This window comes from Chaetura pelagica, unplaced genomic scaffold, assembly GCF_000747805.2.
Source record: "Chaetura pelagica isolate M959 unplaced genomic scaffold, ChaPel_1.0 scaffold792, whole genome shotgun sequence".
Taxonomy (NCBI): domain Eukaryota; kingdom Metazoa; phylum Chordata; class Aves; order Apodiformes; family Apodidae; genus Chaetura; species Chaetura pelagica.
This window is the reverse complement of record NW_009952378.1, coordinates 25,718-43,892: the sequence shown is the minus strand read 5'-3', so window position 1 is coordinate 43,892 and position 18,175 is coordinate 25,718. Positions and strand designations below refer to the sequence as shown.

The following is an 18,175-nucleotide window of genomic DNA, read 5'->3' as shown; positions in this document are numbered from 1 at the left end:
TGAGGATGGTGAGACCCTGGCCCAGGTTGCCCAGAGAAGCTGTGGCTGCCCCATCCCTGGAAGTGTTGAAGGGCAGGTTGGATGGGGCTTGGAGCAACCTGGGCTGGTGGGAGGTGTCCCTGCCCATGCAGGGGGGTTGGATCTGGATGATCTTTAAGGTCCTTTCCAACCCAAACCAGTCTGGGATTCTATGACATAACACTTCTGTTGCTCCCTCACTCTTGCTCTTCCCCTACCACCCCTTGTCCTTTCTCAACAAATGTATAAGATGGGGAGATGGTGATACAAGAAGGGATCTCCAAGAACCACCAGAGAACACTTCTCCCTTGCTACAACATTATCAAATCAAGGCTAGCAATCAAGCAGCAAAAAAACATGAATTTATACCCTCCTGGAACAGACTCTCAAAGTTTAAGGTCATAACCAGCCAGCCTAGATGGGCAGTTCTCAACCTCCTGCCCCAAAAAGTCCTTGGTGGGTATCCTGCAGAGATGGTTAGACCCTGGCAAAAGACACCAGGTGGATTTAAAAAAACAAGTTGTCTGACTTAGACCATGACCTCTTCAGGGCTGGGTTTCACCTCTGAACATTTCTTCTGGAGCTTCAGCACCTTAAAAGAGGAGCCACCATGGTCACCATCTCTGACAGGAGTCCCTACCAACCATCAGTCCTGGGAAGGTCAAGTTATTCCCAGCATGGGAATGCCAGTGGTCAGGGCAATGAAGAACTGGCATGAGGAGACCATCCTTTCCCACTCCTTTAATTATCCATAAGTCTCTGGAGTGGAAACCTGTGCCCTGCTCCCTACCTGCTGTGTGGTGAGCGACGTGCACAAGGAGCAGATGGCCTCAGCATCTTCTGAGGTTTTCTTCTTCAGCTGCAGGAGCTGGGCTGCCTGAATCAAGGGCTCCAACATCTGTGCTGCTCCACTCTGCTGCAGATTCTTCCCACACAGCCATTCCTCCAGCTGGCTTATGTTAAACCTGGGTAAGCAGCCAAGACAGGACATGAGCTGAGAGGAGATAAGATGGAGCATCCCAAAAATCCTCTAGGAGACTCAAGTTGTGGGGCAGTGCTGGCAAGAGACACCCAGACTTAGGACTCAAAAATTCCAAGCAAATTTTATACACTGCCAAGCTGAGGAGGAACATGCAAAGGATCCATGGAGGGAAGGGGAGAGGAACCAAAGGGAAGGATAAATAATTTCCAGCAAGAAGGAAGGTCACAGATCTATACCAGGGCTGATAAATATTCATGGCCCCTTCCTGGCAGGTCTGGACTAGCTGTCCTTCCAAATTCTAATCCTTATCACAACACAACAATGAAGCAGTGAGGGGGCACGTGGGCCCCTGATCTCAGAATCTCAGAATCATCTAGGCTGGAAAAGACCTTTCAGACCATCCAGTCCAATCATTCCCCCAGCCCTGCCAAGGCCACCACTAACCCATGGCCCTCAGCACCACATCTACACGGCTTGGAAACCCCTCCAGGGATGGGGACTCCAGCCCTGCCCTTGGCAGCCTGGGCCAGGGCCTCACAGGAATTAAAACCTTCAGCACTACAAAAGTTGCTAAGAGGGCTGGAGCAGCTCTGCTCTGGAGACAGGCTGGGAGAGTTGGGGTGTTGCATCTGGAGGAGAGAAGGCTCCAGGGAGACCTTAGAGCACCTTCCAGTGCCTGAAGGGGCTCCAAGAAAGCTGGGGAGGGATGTGGGACAAGGGCAGGGAGGGATGGGATGAAGGGGAAACAGTTTAAAGCTGAAAAAGGAGAGATTTATATGAGGTATTGATAATAAATTATTTGTTGTGAGGGTGGTGAGACACTGGCCCAGGTTGCCCAGAGAAGCTGTGGCTGCCCCATCCCTGGCAGTGTTGAAGGGCAGGTTGGATGGGGCTTGGAGCAACCTGGGCTGGTGGGAGGTGTCCCTGCCCATGCAGGGGGGTTGGAACTAGATGGTCTTTAAGGTCCCTTTCAGCCCTAACCATTGCATGCTTCACAGCCTCATTTCTCCTTTATCCTTACCTTGGAGATACAGGTCTGGGACTGCAGCTGTTGACCTGCACCCTTTTGGTCACCCAGTTCTAAAAGCTCTTTACAACTTTTCATACTGCAGTCACAGTCCTTTGCTCATGTTCATACAGGCATGATTAAAATCCTAATTAAGTCGAGATCATCCCCAGCCTGGGCTGCTAAACAACCTTCTGCAGTCAGTTGACAAAGCGACAAGGTGTGTTGTATTTATGAAAAGCCATTCAAAATATATCCCGAGTCTTAGTCCTACTCCTATTTCTGCACTGGAAGCAACGTCAAAAACCCAGTTCACCTTCACGTTGGCTTTTCTACCTGCCCTGTATCTCCTGCCCTTGGGGACACCCTGCCCCAAAGATGAGGGCTCCTCACGCAGTAGAACACCTCCATCTTTGGTCCCATCTTTACAGCCCGGCTTTGACCTGAGGTCCAGAACACAAGCCAGAAGCTGGTAGCTCTCTAGAACATGTTGTTAACTGTGGTCTTCACCTCATCTCTCACACCTTGGTGATGGAAGTGGAAGGGACTTGGGCCGCACTTACCGGTTGGTCTCACACATCCCCTGGTAGGCTTCGATCGTGTCCTCCTGGTCAATGTGCTTGTCACTGTTGGGCCAGCTGGCACTGATGGTGATGCTCTCCTAAAGTCAAGATGCAAAACACAGCAGCATGACATCCTGTACCCCTCCTCCTGTCCTTCAAGGTTCCTGCTACCAAGAAACTCCCAACCATCCTTAAGACATTCCTCAAGGCATCCATCAGACTAGAGAGAGGTCCTGTGACCTCATGCTCGTGCAAAGAGACAGCAGGAGAGATCAGGAGGTGGAAGAAAAATGCAGAGAACCTAGGAGGGAGATATGGAGGGTGTGGGGTCTGAAATACAAACCATACCAAAGCCATCAGGAATGATAAGGCAGTGAATTGAAAAGCCCAAGTGAGGGTTTTCTGAAAATGTCCTCTGCCATAGGAACATGGTCTACACAAAAAGGCCTCAAAGGACCGTGATGGGACAGGCTCCCTTCCTTGCCTACACAGCACTAGAAACATGTTACAGCTGCACCAGCATCACATGAGCAGAATCTGGCCCAGAAGCTCTTTTTCCCCATCTTATTTCCTTGCTCAACAAGCCAGTTGTCACAAAACACCATCAGTAACATCTCAGACCACCATGCCTTAGTGTAGGGCTGGAAAACTTGTTCCTTGGTGTGGGCTGGCTAGACCATCATCAGGTGTGGGGTCAAGAACCTTACAGCAGTACAGACCCCCACAGGACATACAGCCCTGGGCTAAAATGATGGCTGAACCTCCTACAACCCTGCAGAACATCCTAGAACCTCCCTGAGCCATCCTGCCACCCAGGGCCTACAAAAGCAGAAATGTCTTGGCTCAGGCAAGGCAGTGAATTTTCAAGAACAGAAGAAGCAAAGGAAAAGCACTTCCATTCCCTTCTCCATTACCATGTTTTTCCCCATCTCTTTTTGCTGGGCTGCCTTCATAATCTGTGTCCTCAGGATAAGAACCTCTTCCTTCCTCACTTCCAGCTCCTCGCTGGCCGATTTCAGCTGATTCAGGAGGAGGTTGTAGCTGTCCTGAATGTCATTGGAGGAGTTGTTCTGGGTTGCTCATTCTGCCACAGCCTTCCTCAGCTCATTGAGTTCATTTTCCAGTTTCTTGTTCTCTGACTCCAGCTCTTGCCTCTGGAAAACACCAGGAACCAGTTTCTCTAACTGCCCTGCAGCACCTCATCTTCTTCTGAGACACCTCTAAGATAATTCCATTTACCAATGATCAATTCATGCCAGGATCTGGATTTTCCTGCCCATCCAGCCACTTGTGGCTCAGAATAAGATTCTGGCTGTAATCAATGATATGTTGCCATTTAATAACAACAACACAGGGGGACAGAGGGGACATGTTTTATTTGTTGACACTATTTTTAAACCACAAGCCTCACGTTGTTTAAATGCTCTTTGATATTCATTAGATCAGATGGAAGATGCTGCTTTACACAACCATCGTGGCAAATCCCAGACAGATTTGGGTTGGAAGGGACCGTCAAGATCATCTAGTTCCAACCCCCCTGCATGGGCAGGGACACCTCCCACCAGCCCAGGTTGCTCCAAGCCCCATCCAACCTGCCCTTCAACACTGCCAGGGATGGGGCAGCCACAGCTTCTCTGGGCAACCTGGGCCAGGGTCTCACCACCCTCACAGCAAAGAATTTTGTGCTCAAATCTCATCTAAATCTCCCCTCTTCCAGTTTTAATCCATCCCCCTCATCCTATCCCTCCCTGCCCTTGTCCCAAGCCCCTCCCCAGCTTTCCTGGAGCCCCTTCAGGCACTGGAAGGTGCTCTAAGGTCTCCCTGGAGCCTTCTCTTCTCCAGGCTGAACACCCCAACTCTCCCAGCCTGTCTCCAGGGCAGAGCTGCTCCAGCCCTCCCAGCATCTCTGTGGCCTCCTCTGGACTCTCTCCAGCAGCTCCATGTCCTTCCTGTGTTGGGGACCCCAGCCCTGCAGGGGGGTCTCAGCAGAGCAGAGCAGATGGGACAATTCCCTCCCTGGCCCTGCTGGCCATGCAGCCCAGGACACGGTTGGTTTCTGGGCTGCCAGAGCAAGTTTCTACTTTATGGCCAGCTTTCCATCCACCACCCAGAGATCAAGGCGCTTCCCCCTCCCTGCTTCATTTTTACCCTTTCCACAGCTTTCTTGCAGAATTCCTCTTACCTACATGATATGTGCTTGGTGATCAGCTTGGGCAGAACTAACCAATGTGAGAACGGGTGGGAAGGGGCATGGGGGGGTAATGTCTACACTTTCTGCAGGGTGTAGCTAACATAGCTGTGTCAACCTCATTTCCACAGGAAACAAGTGTTATCATTATAAATCCTTCCAAATTATAAATAGCAGAGGTGTGAAAAGAAGAGCTGATGTGGCATCTGGGGACACACTGGGAGCTGAACAAAGTCCCAGAGCAGAGCCAGAGACTTTATATAATTTAAAAACAAATGCTAAGAAATGCATCAAATCCAGCAACTCCCCCACATCCCCATTAACCAAGGCTCAGCAGAGGGAGGATCTGAGCTCCTGGGGTTTCTGGAACTGTGCTTAAAACAGGAGTTTGAAAAGCATGTGCACGGCAGGGAGCTGATGCCCAACTGGGTTGAACTCTTCTTGCCACTTGGCTCAAATACCAACTCACCTCCCACTCTTTGCTGATCAGCCTCAGAGACAGAAGGAGGAAAAGAAAGTGATTAACTGCATTTCTACACAAATAAGTGCATTTCTAAACAAATTAACTCTTCTGTGATATCTGTTATTTGCTGCATAAGGCTCCTGCTTCTCTTTTTTTTTCCCCCATCTCCTTTTTTCCCTCCTTTTTCTTTGTCCTTTTTTCTTTCTCCTTTTCTTCTTGCTTTCTCATTTTTCCTTTTTTGAAGAGCTCAACCACACCCCTAACTCCAGGGACTGGTCATACCAAGCAGAGCTCTGGTTAGAAATGAAGTCAGGAAGATCAGGGAAGAATGTTAAATCAACAACCCTGCTCCAAAAGCTCAGGCCCTGAGTTTTTAATTAAATTAATTCCCTACTCCTTCTTGGTGGATTTTGGTCATGGAGCAATTTTTAAATATCTACAGACTTGGGTGAGATGCCTGTTGTCCCCTACCTGTACACTCCTTTTGCACCTTTGTGACTTCCTCAAAAGGGTTGTCAGGCCCTGGCCCAGGCTGCCCAGGGCAGGGCTGGAGTCCCCATCCCTGGAGGGGTTTCCAAGCCATGTAGATGTGGTGCTGAGGGCCATGGGTCAGTGGTGGCCTTGGCAGGGCTGGGGGAATGGCTGGACTGGATGATCTTAAAGGTCTTTTGCAACCAGAACAATTCTGTGACTCTATTTTGGGTGCAGTTAAAGGGGGAGGACACAACCCACCCAAGGCACAACAGGAGCCTACCAGGTTTGGGTCTCTCTATATGTCACAGGGAGAAAATGATGGAAGAAGAACTTCCAGGATTTAAAGATGAATTGTAGGGTAGGGCAACAGCTGGAAAGACACAGCATGACTGTGGCCAAACAGCAACCACAGCTGGAGGCTGTTACTGCAATCTATGTAGCAGATTGATTTGGTTTTGACCTGAGTGGCACCTTGGGGATGCAAGGAAAGCAGACCAGGAGTAGAGTTGGAGCCTGGAACAAGAAACATGGTGGGCTTCAGCTGCAAGGATTCACACCTTCTGTGTGCAAAGAGCTGAGACCTGCAGTGTCATGCCAAAGGAAACCCAAGAAAGTCCCAATGGGAACATGTGGGGAAAAGCATCCTTCACCGGAAGTGGGTTTGTTACTGCCATGGATGACTCGACCAGGTAGATCAGAGAAGAAGAGATTTTGCTCCAGAGAGGAACCTACCCCAGGCCAAGCAGCTGATGGAGAGTTAGAGCTTCCAAACCACTATCTCTAACAGTCAGACCTGATTTCAAGAGGTTCTGGGTGAGGACCACATCCAGGCAATTTATTTGGGCTGCTGGAGCCATGCAGTAGGTGACAGCACTAGGTAAAAGCTCCTCACTCACCTTCAGGCTGTTGTATGCAAAATCTTCGTGCTCTGAAGTCCCTTCAGTCTTTGTTTCTATCACCTATGTATGATGAAAGACAAAGGAATATTTAAAAGCAGCCAGAGAAACTGGCACAGGGTGGTCAGCCATGCCACCATGACATCCAGCTCCACCATAATCATAATAGTAATCATGTTATTAAGTGGCATTAGACAGAGTCCCAGTGACACAGAACAGGGCAGGAGCCACTTGAGGAGAAAACGGTTTCATGTCTGATTAATATCTTGCCAACTGTGGCTCGTTGCAGCTTTCAAACCAAGGCAGTCATTAGGGAACAGACTTCAAGAGAGCAGGTGGGAAGCTGGTGTTCAATCAAGGAGGAAATGCTGGAGAAGTTGCCTGTTCCATGTGTTTCCTGCAAATGGCTGGAGGTTACTGGGCTGCCAGTCATCCTGATTTTTTTTCATGTATTTGCTTTTAAAATTCTTTCCAAGCAAATGACCCAAGTGTAGAAAGCTTTTCTTTTCACCAGAAAGAAGGTATCAAAGGAACATCCCTACCCTGCAATCCAGAGGAAAGGAGGAACATCTGCTAACAGCTACCCTGCTATTTCTGATTTATTATAGGATTTTTAAGCTATATTCCTGTACTATCATCACTGGGGATTAAAAAAAACCACAGAGATTCTAAATCTAAACCTGCTATAACCAGTTTATATTCAAAAAAACAGCTCACATCTCCTGCCCAACTGTCCTTAGCTGCCAAAAAACTTGCTCTCCATTTCCCAGCTGAATTTGCTGCCTCTTAACTTGAACTTGTTCCTCTCAAACCTCAATTCCTCCATCACGTGTCCTCAGGTGACCAAGGAAAACCAGTTACTAACATGAAATATCAATGAAAAGACAACTCTCACCTGGGATTTCTTGCTCTCTTGCTCTTTTTTCTCCAGCTGGGTTTGCAGCTTCTTCCTCTCCTGTTCGAGCTCCCTCGCTCTCTTCTGGAGCTTTAGGAAGAGTGTCATGTCCATGGCTGCTTTCTCCATCCCAACCTCCTGGAAAAGAGCAGGAGAGGAGAAAAGGGGGAAGGTCTCAGTCAAGTTTTATACCCACAGTGCCAGATGTGGCAGTGGCAATCCCAGCCAGAGCCAGGAACAGAAGCATTCCAAGGCAGGTGCTTCCAAAGACAAAATTCCCCATTTTCATAGAATCCCAGACTGGTTTGGGTTGGAAGGGACCTTACAAATCACCTAGATCCAACCCCCCCTGCCATGGGCAGGGACACCTCCCACTAGACCAGCTCACTCAGAGCCCTATCCATTTTAAGCTCCTATTTTTAATGTCAATGTTAATATCATTTTAATAAATCACTGAATATTTAACAGCCCAGCATATAAGCAGGTTGGTGGTGGCCACAGGTAAGAACCTTGAGATGTTCTACTGAGTCCCTTCTAGCCAAGTATTTAGCAGCTGCTTTTTAATTGGCTTTGCCTGGAGTATTTATATTAAAGGATGGTCAATACTGATGATTTGACTTCAGCAAATGTTCTCAGAGAAGTTCAGAAATATTAAAGCAAGGAAATCCAGCAGCCAGCAAAGGGACATGGGGGTTACAGGAGTGCTACATGGGACACTAAATATTCATCATCCATATGTGGTCTTGAGTCATGAAAGTGGAGTTTAGAAATCAGCCTGATCCAGCAAATGTAAACAACAACCATGTTCCCCTTTTCCATGCAAGTCTTGACAGGCAGGGAAATCATTTACACTGCACTTTTCTGCATTAAAGAGACTGTTGGTTACAGGAGCTGTGCTGGGCAGCAAAGCAGCCCTGGAGATGAATGGCAATGGAAATATGGGGGCAAGGAACTCTGATGTCCTTGTGGAGAAGAATCACCACAGCATCATGGCTCTCAGTGCAAGGAAGAACTCCAATTGCACTGATGGATTTTCAGCCTGGTGTGGGCAAAGGACAACACTGAGAATCACAGAATCATTTTGGTTGGAAAAGGCCTTTCAGATCATCCAGTCCAACCATTCCCCCAGCCCTGCCAAGGCCACCACTGACCCATGGCCCTCAGCACCACATCTACACGGCTTGGAAACCCCTCCAGGGATGGGGACTCCAGCCCTGCCCTGGGCAGCCTGGGCCAGGGCCTGACAACCCTGGCCACCAAGAAATTCTGCCCAAGATCCAATCTCAACCGCCCCTGGCTCCACTGGAGCCCATTTCCTCTTGTCCCATCCCTTGTTCCTGGGGAGCAGAGCCCGACCCCCCTGGCTCCAACCTCCTCTCAGGCAGTTGCAGAGCCAGCAGGTCTCCCCTCAGCCTCCTTTGCTCCAGGCTGGACACCCCCAGCTCCCACAGCTGCTCCTCCACACACTTGTGCTCCAGACCCCTCATTTTCTACAGTCTGAAGTCTCTTTCTCCCACTAGAATGCCTTCTTGTACAATGGTGACAGCATTGGACCACCTCAAGAGATCCAGAAAGTTGATGACCATGCATGAAGGAGGAGAAAAGAGTTTAGTCCACAACCAGCCCTCATGTCCCACACTAGGCTGTGCTGAGGAAAGACAACTTTTTAATATTTACAGCATCTACAACAGCCTTCTCCAATAGTGTGCATTACACATCAGGAGGAATCACTGTGTGTACACTGTTGTAACCATGGTTACTAAAAGGGTGTGTAGTGATGGGAAAAGGGGGAATGTTTTCAAGCTGAAAGAAGGGAGATTAGATTGGAAATATGGAGCAAATTCTTTGCTGTGAGGGTGGTGAGACCCTGGCCCAGGTTGCCCAGAGAAGCTGTGGCTGCCCCATCCCTGGCAGTGTTGAAGGGCAGGTTGGATGGGGCTTGGAGCAACCTGGGCTGGTGGGAGGTGTCCCTGCCCATGCAGGGGGGTTGGAACTGGATGATCTTGAAAGTCCCTTCCAACCCAACCCAACCCAACCCATCTGTGATTCTGTGTCCTTATTTCACACAGCTCTGGGTTTGGGGAGTTTCTTCTCAGTTGGCAGTACACAAGGTTCACAAGGGATAGAAATGGGGCCTTCTCCTGACATGAAGCCATTAGTGCTCCTGCAGGCATCTCCACTTGCTCTTTCTGCCCCATGACAAGTTGAAAAGCAAATTCTAAGGGCATTGAGTGGAAAAAAAACACATATAAAAATTAAAGAAAACAAATTAAGTCTTTCCCCTTCAGCCCTGTGAAGAGTGTCCTTTTACCTGCATGACCACCTACAGAGCATGAGACATGATAAAAGAGACATACCTTTCTCAGCAGATCTTTCTCCTTGGTGTAGCTGTCTTCCACAACCTTCCTCTCCCCATGAGCTCTTTCAAGCCCCAGCCGAAGATGCTCCGTCTCTTCTTGCAAGCTGACCAGCTGGTTTCCATCTCCCTGGTGACTCTGCTGATACTGAAGCAGTTCCTTCTTCAACTTTTCCACCTCAGAGGAGTGGGCAGATGTGAGTGTAGAGAGCTGCTCGTTCAGAAGTTTGTATTCCTTGTTTTGCAACCAACAGCCCAAAAAAGAGAAGAAATAAAGACCAGGAGAAAGATCAATGCATGGGCTGATGGACTACAAAAACAAATTCCACGAAGAGAAAGCTGGACTAAGAGGAACCTCATGAGGTTCAACAAGAGTAAGTGTAGAGTCCTGCATCTGAAAAGGAAAAACATCATGCACCAGTATAGATTAGGGGTTGGCCTACCAGAAAGCAGTCCCATGGAAAAGGAACTTGGGGTCCTGGTGGACAAGAAGTTATCCATGGGACAGCAATGTGCCCTTGTGGCCAAGAGAGCCAATAGTACTCTGGGGTGCATTAAGACCAGGGTGGCCAGCAGGTCAAGGGAGGTTCTCCTCCCCCTCTACTCTGCCCTGGTGAGACCACATCTGGAGGATTGTGTCCAGTTCTGGGCTCCCCAGTTCCAGAGGGACAGGGATTTTCTGGGAAGAGTCCAAGGGAGGCTACAAGGATGATGAGGGGACTGGAACATCTCCCTGATGAGGAAAGGCTGAGAGACCTGGGGCTGTTTAGTCTGGAGAAGAGAAGGCTGAGAGGGGACCTGATGAATGTCTATCAATATCTGCAGGGTGGGTGTCAAGAATGGGCCAGTCTCTGTTCAGTGGTGCCTGGGACAGGACGAGGGGAAACGGCCCCAAGTGACAACACAGGAAGTTCCACCTCAACATGAGGAGAAAGTTCTTTCCTGGGAGGGTGACAGAGCCTGAGACAGGCTGCCCAGAGAGGTTGTGGAGTCTCCTTCTCTGGAGACTTTCCAGACCCATCTGGACACGTTCCTGTGTGACCTGCCCTGGGTGTTCCTGCTGCAGCAGGGGGGTTGGACTTCATGATCTCCAGAGGTCTCTTCCAACCCCTATGATTCTATGAAATCCTTAGGGATGGTGGATAACAAGCTTTGGGATAGTGAACATTTCCATGCATTAGCTAATCAAGCTAATAAAGCTCAAAACCATTTCAAAACTTTGACAAAGGCTGAATAATATTTTGGGAACGACTGCACAAGCTTTTGCTAAATGGATGTTCCACTTGAAGTGAAAGCAAACAATGCATGAGAGTCTGGCAACCACTCCAAAATACCTACATTTTATTACAGCTCTCAAACAATGTTACTTAATGCTATTACTTGGCATTTATTTTTTTGAGGCTGTAATATTGGGCTTGTAGTTTATCCTTTTCTTCCTGACTCCTTTGCCTGCAGGAGCCTGTGGTGACAACATCATGTAGTGTAATTGCAGCCTTGAGCACAAAGAGCTCCCTAAACCCCAGCTTTAGGTCACACGTCACCCCAAGAGTCTTGGTTTGCTGAAATTTTCACTCTTAAAGCACTTGGCAGGGATTTGCTTCCCAGTTTTGAGACCTGAAAACGCAGCAGCTCTGATTTTTGTGGTTGGAGCCGGCACCGTGCGCTGGAGCCCAGAACCCACCCGTGTCCTGGGCTGCATCCCCAGCAGCGTGGCCAGCAGGGCCAGGGAGGGGATTGTCCCCTCTGCTCTGCTCTGCGGAGACCCTCCTGCAGGGCTGGGGCCAGGGCTGGGGTCCCCAACACAGGAAGGACATGGAGCTGCTGGAGAGAGTCCAGAGGAGGCCACGGAGATGATGGGAGGGCTGGAGCAGCTCTGGTCTGGAGACAGGCTGGGAGAGTTGGGGTGTTCAGCCTGGAGAAGAGAAGGCTCCAGGGAGACCTTAGAGCACCTTCCAGTGCCTGAAGGGGCTCCAGGAAAGCTGGGGAGGGGCTTGGGACAAGGGCAGGGAGGGATGGGACAAGGGGAAATGGATTAAAAATGGAAGCTTTCCTCTCATCATCCTCTCACTGAAAAAAGTCTTCAGCCAGCAAGGTGGAGACCCAAGAATCCAAGTGCATCTGCACTTCCATGGTGGGATCCCACCTTAACAAGCACCTGGCCAGCAGGAGCAGAAGGCTGCCACCACCATGATGACATCCTCCCCAGACACCATGGGGAAGATAAAACCCTTTCTGGGCAGACAACAGAGGCAAAGCAGAAGCAGGACCACGCTTGTTCCAGCGCAGCTCAGGACTTACCTGCTCATTGATCTTCCTTTGAAGTTGGACCACCTTGTTCTCCATGCCAATGTTGAGCTTCTTCAGGTGCTGGGCTGAACGGGCCTCAATCTTCAGCGCCTTCAGCTCCTGCCTGGCCTTCATGCGGCGGTAGCAGCACTGGAGGACAAGGGTGGCCCCCTTGAGCCTGCGGAAGTGTGTGCAGGCCAACCAGCCCCTGGCGTACTTCTGCAGGATGATGGCTTTGTGCTCTGCCAGAATCTGGAAAAGATGGGCAGAAATGGGACCATCAAGGGAGAAGAGGCTCCTGGAAAAGTAGCAGCAAGCCCAGGTTTGGCTGCAACGTGGCACTCGACACTTCCCAAAGAACCTTCCCAAAGGGTTTCTCCTCCAAGGAGGAGTGCCCTGGTAGGTGCGGGGGGTGATGGTTGGAGACAAGAGGCTGTTATTTTGCATCCTCTTTTATAGATGGGAAGGGGTCCTTCAAACCCAACTCCTGGGGGAGGTTTCTCTGGTCACTGCATTCAACTGCACCTCCAGGAGCACATCCAGGAGGTCCACTTCTCTCTAAAAAGAGTCAACACCTGCTCAAGGCCAGTGAAAGGAGGGAATTTGATCCTGGCTGGTGAGGAGAGGACTAGATGGGGACAGAGAAAAACCTGAACTCAAGTGAGACTTCATGGACCACCTGGGAATAGCAGACAGCTCCACAAGATCCAGAGCTAGCAGAATAAACAGCTGCCAAAAGACACACTGAGCAACCAACCTACTGTCCCTTCAGCATCAGGTACAACTCATACCAGACCAGGTTTGTACGTGGTTTTTATCCCTGTCTTCCACCTCTGCATTTTGATAATTTAGACTACAGATAAATGCTGTCCTGGTGGGACTTCTTCTCATGAGGAGAACCTCCAGATAAACTCTGGAGCCCTTTCACTACACTCTTAAGCCAGTTCTTCTGCATGACTCAATTTCTCCATTATCTCCAGGAACAGGGTCTCTGTCCTCTCTGACTTCTCTGAGTATCCCTGTGATAACAATCAGGCAGAAATTTAGGGAATGCCAAAGTAAGGCTGGACCTAAAGGACTGGACAGAAGATTCCCTAAAGCTTTTCTCAGTTTCCTGACAGATGATTTCTCACCCTATCACTTGTTGTCATCAAAACTCCACTTCCTTGCTTTCATCTCCTGGTTTAACACAGAAGGCTAATGGAGAGAACTAATTAAAGAGGGATTTAGATCAATGAATGACTTGATGCCTTCCATGACAGACCCTACAGGTCTTCCTGCCATATTGGAAATAGCACCTGAAGCACCATTCCTGTTTGCCAGGGCATGAGTTAGACCAAATGACACTTCCAGATCTCCAAACTGCCCAGCTTTGCTTATTTGAGACCTTCTCATCTCTCTAATCTCCAAGAGGCTAATCACTTTCACAAGAGCAAATAACACCATGAATTCCATCTCTGATGTTCTTCCAAAATACAGTATGGTTTAGAGGAAACCTTTGGAAGGAACATGGAAGTTCTTCACCTTTGGTTGCTTTCATAATTGATAGAAACCAATGTTCATGCAGCAATCAGGAGTGAAATGACAGTGCAGGAGCCTTGTAGACAGGCAGCATCTCATGGTGCCTAAGTTGCAGAGTTAATTGGGCTGCAGATCTGCGCAATTCTGATGGGCAGATCCTAACTCCAAGCCAAGCAGAACATTGCAGCTCAAAAGAAACCAACCAAGCTAACATACCACAGCTTCTCTAAGAAGGAAGGAAGGGAAACAAAGCCAAAAGGACCCAAATAATCTCCTTGTTCCTATCTGTGAAGTGCCTGAGACCAGCTTGGCCAGATGCAAAAGAACAGTAGCGTTTCACAGGACTAAGGGACACAAGATCATAGAATGCTTTGGGTTGGGAAGGACCTTAAAGATCATCTAGTTCCAACCCCCCTGCATGGGCAGGGACACCTCCCACCAGCCCAGGTTGCTCCAAGCCCCATCCAACCTGCCCTTCAATACTTCCAGGGATGGTGCAGCCACAGCTTCTCTGGGCAGCCTGGGCCAGGGTCTTACCAAAAATATCTCAGAGTACTTTGGTCATCTGATTAGAGTCTAGCTGCTCTAACCCTGGCCCAGCACCTAGAAATTAAATCCATGTGGATATGAAATCAAATTGAGACAAAGAATGTTGACCTCTTGCCCCCAAATAAAGCTGGGGAGAGGGGCCAGGAATGAGCCCTGACACCTTCACCATCATGGTGCCTTCATGCACAACATGGCTCTTGTCTTCATGGGGCTGGAAGACAACAGCCCATGCAGAGCATTTTCAATGTTCCTCCCACAAAACCCTCAGTTTAAGGTCCACGAGATGGAACAGATTGAAACTCCAAGTGCCCAGAAGTGCTTTAATCCATTTGCCTTCCCTCAGAGGACTTCCCAGGACCCACCTCCGTGCCAGGTGTCCACGTGTGTGCCTCTGGATGATGATGGCAGCTTGTCTCAGCCTTTGGTCCTGGACCCTCTGCAGCCAGCCTCTCACTGTCTTCTGAATCATGATTGTGGCAGCTCTGAACTTGTCTGCTCGTAGCTTCTCCAGATATGCCACCTGGCCTGCACGGAAAAAGATCTTGGTATGTCCAAACTGGAACTTGTCTGGATCCTTTTCAAAAGCATAAAGGAAACTAAATTTAATTATGGCAAACATTATTTATGTGTTTTTTTCCAGTCTATGTTGCTTAGTATAGATTAAAAAAAACCCCACTTGGAATCCAATTCATCAACTCACACCTTGTATTAATTGGATGATGAAGTTATTAGGAGGCTCCAAACTACCTGAGCTTCTATATAATGAGGAATGAAGCACCTGGATTCCTTCTGAAATTCCATATATCTACACAAATTGTGAATATTTTGAGTTGTTTTTTCTTTTATGGAAAATAAAATAGAGCAATGCAACACCAGAGGACTTCCAGAGAAGATTTCCTGCTCAAAAAAATTAAAGCTTACACTGCACATGGCTCTGACAGCTAAGGGAAAAACATGGTGGACAAGGAGCAAGGAACCCAACTGAGACACCTCCTCAAGATCTCATGAAGAAACCAGAGATCAAAACTTATAACCCAGTTAAGATGCTGTGTGGACAATGGTAATTGAAAAATACAGCACATGGGATTGAGTAGTTAAGGTTTTGGTGAAGAGAGGTGGCAAAGGCTTCTTACTTGCTGAAGAAAATAAAAGTTCCAATTTATAAAATTATTTTTCTACAGATTGGCTACTGAAAGTCCCCCACACCTCAAGACTGGGTGTTGATTGCATTTCCCTCATTTGTGCAAAAAGGCATTTAATGATCATTCATGATCTTGGCCTAAGCTGGACTTCTAAATGGAGCTCCAGCTAGCCAAAACCAGGAGGGTTTGGGGAGGATTAATTTTCTAAACATGGCCCATTGTTCATGTGGAGCTGGTGATGGCCAAGTCTGGACTTCACCAGCACACAAATGGTATGTTCAGCTTGACTACAACCAAGAGATGCCATGTCATGCCTGAGAATATCTCCTTTTGGACAAAGGCCCAGGGTGAAAAGGGACCTGCATTAGCAGCAGGTGAAGTAGGAGCAAAGAGAGCAATTCAGCATCATAAATTCATCTTGGCTGGAAGAGATCTTGAATATCATCAGGTCCAACTGTTGCCCCAGCCCTGCCAAAGCCACCACTGACCCATGGCCCTCAGCACCACATCTACACGGCTTGGAAACCCCTCCAGGGATGGGGACTCCAGCCCTGCCCTGGGCAGCCTGGGCCAGGGCCTGACAACCCTGGCCAGCAAGAAATGCTGCCCAAGATCCAATCTCAACCTCCCCTGGCACCACTGGAGCCCATTTCCTCTTGTCCCATCCCTTGTTCCTGGGGAGCAGAGCCCGACCCCCCTGGCTCCAACCTCCACTCAGGCAGTTGCAGAGCCAGCAGGTCTCCCCTCAGCCTCCTTTGCTCCAGGCTGGACACCCCCAGCTCCCTCAGCTGCTCCTCCTCACACTTGTGCTCCAGCCCCTTCCCCAGCTCCCCTGCCCTTCTCTGGACACACTCCAGCCCCTCCATGTCCTTCTTGTCCTCAGGGGCCCAGAACCGACCCCAGGATTTAAATCATATCAAAGCCAGAAGTTTCATTGCTATAAAACCCTTTCCCAAAGATTTGGTCCCAGCTCACCTTAATGAGGTCTTCCAAGAGGGTCTGACAAATCTGCTTCTTGTCGTTCTTTGAGAGGTCTCTCTTTTTCATAAGAACACGATACCTGTTGAAAAAGTCGTGGTAGGACCATCTGAAAGTAAAGCAGACACAGGATTAGTCTGCATGCCAGGCACTATCTCCTTAAAATAAAGCATTTGGAGTCCTAGATGAGTCAAAATACAGACCTCATGTACTGAGGGATCTCTCACCACTACTCTCAGCCTGCATAAAGCCAACCAAAAGAAGAGGTCACCCCAAACTTGACTCTCAGTTCCAACTCTCCCCAACCACCAAAAACCCTTATCAGTGCATTTCCAGCCTGGAACAGAAAGGCCGTGGGTCACACCTTGTTTTCACTTCTCCTGATGTGCTTCGCAAGCTGCTGCCTTGTACAAGTCAAATGCAACAACACTGTTCCTTTTGGAAAGGACTTGATAATTTGGAAGAGATCATGGATCTCCAACAACATTTTCAAAAGCAATCTTGATTAAGACAGTGAAGAATGACTCAAATAGAAACTCTTCCTTAGTATACTTTTCCAAACTCTCTTGAAGATCAAGTTGAACTAATTCATTCACTAATCCACTCTGGTCTGTGGCCAAGAGCCTGAAAACACACATGAAACCTTTGGACAATGGAAAGACAAAGCAACCAGTTGGAAGATGCTTCACTATCACCAGCAGGGAAGTTTCCAAGCACTAATGACAGGAACTAGAGCACTTCATCTTACTGTTAAGAAATATCACCTCCTGCCACCACTGTTAGATGCAGAGCCTGCAGATTGGGTCCTGAAATTAGTCCAGCATCTGCCAATTTTCAGTCTTCTCCACATCAACACAGTGAGTTACAGACCCCTCAAAACCTGAGTTTTTAATTAAAACCACCAGATTTTTCCAGCACTGCCAAGTGGGGCTAATGTTACTTGGAAAAATATGCATACCAAAGGTCAAAGGAGGATGGGAAGGAACTAAACAGATTTTATTTCCTGTCCTCACTCAACAAAACCATCTGTGAGCCTGATCCTCACCCATCTGGATGTTCTGGCAGCCAAGATGAGGATACACTGGATGAAGAGCAGCCGCACAGAAACATCTCTGCCCAGCTGCTCTGTGCATGACTTGATTTTCATGGTATTACATCAAATGCTTCCTATTTTTCCACTTCCAGGCATTAAGAGAGGGGGAAAGAAAGGCAAAATAAATTGCAAAGGGGCAGAGTGGTGCTTGTGACAGGTCCTTACACTTGCCAGTTCCTGTGGTGGGGCTGGGTGAGAAGTCACACCACCTGAGGTGCCACATTCAAGGTTGCCATCTCTATAAAATACTTCATCTCTACTTCATCAAGGGTGGGGAGACCCTGGCCCAGGTTGCCCAGAGAAGCTGTGGCTGCCCCATCCCTGCAAGTGTTGAAGGCCAGGTTGGATGAGGCTTGTGCAGCCTGGTGTGGTGGGAGATGTCCCTGCTCATGGCAGGGAGGTTGGCACCTGATGATCTTTAAGGTCCCTTCCAACCTTCACCATTCTATGATTCTATAAGGCAACTTACAGAAGGCTGGAAGTTGGAATATTTGGCAAGATAGACATGCCAGAAATATAACACTTCTATCCAAATACATCACAAACACAGCTTCACATCACATCAGAAAATGCAGCAGGGGAGGAAAGGCAGTTGATTAAAAGCAATGTTCTAATTAAAAGAACACAGTGGGAAAAAAAAATGTTTAAAATGAGAGGAAGGCAAATAAAAACAAAAAATGGACTGCTAAGGATTGTGAAGTGTTACATGACTCCTGTATGGACACTCTGCACCCAAGACACCATTTCCAAAGAATATAAAAATGG

General features: G+C 48.4%; 1 protein-coding gene across 1 annotated transcript in view; it reads right to left on the bottom strand.

Annotated features, from left to right (window-relative positions):
• Nucleotides 1-547: 547 nt before the first annotated feature.
• LOC104398117 (unconventional myosin-Vb-like) overlaps nucleotides 548-18,175 on the bottom strand; it is a gene marked incomplete at its 5' end in the record, with an annotated part of 40,730 nt that continues 23,102 nt past the window's right edge. Inside the window, 9 exon segments of the mRNA XM_010008167.1 lie at nucleotides 548-610; nucleotides 809-983; nucleotides 2,570-2,667; nucleotides 3,484-3,723; nucleotides 6,591-6,653; nucleotides 9,843-10,086; nucleotides 12,144-12,379; nucleotides 14,568-14,771; nucleotides 16,315-16,426. Coding sequence (XP_010006469.1) covers nucleotides 548-610; nucleotides 809-983; nucleotides 2,570-2,667; nucleotides 3,484-3,723; nucleotides 6,591-6,653; nucleotides 9,843-10,086; nucleotides 12,144-12,379; nucleotides 14,568-14,771; nucleotides 16,315-16,426 — 1,435 coding nt within the window.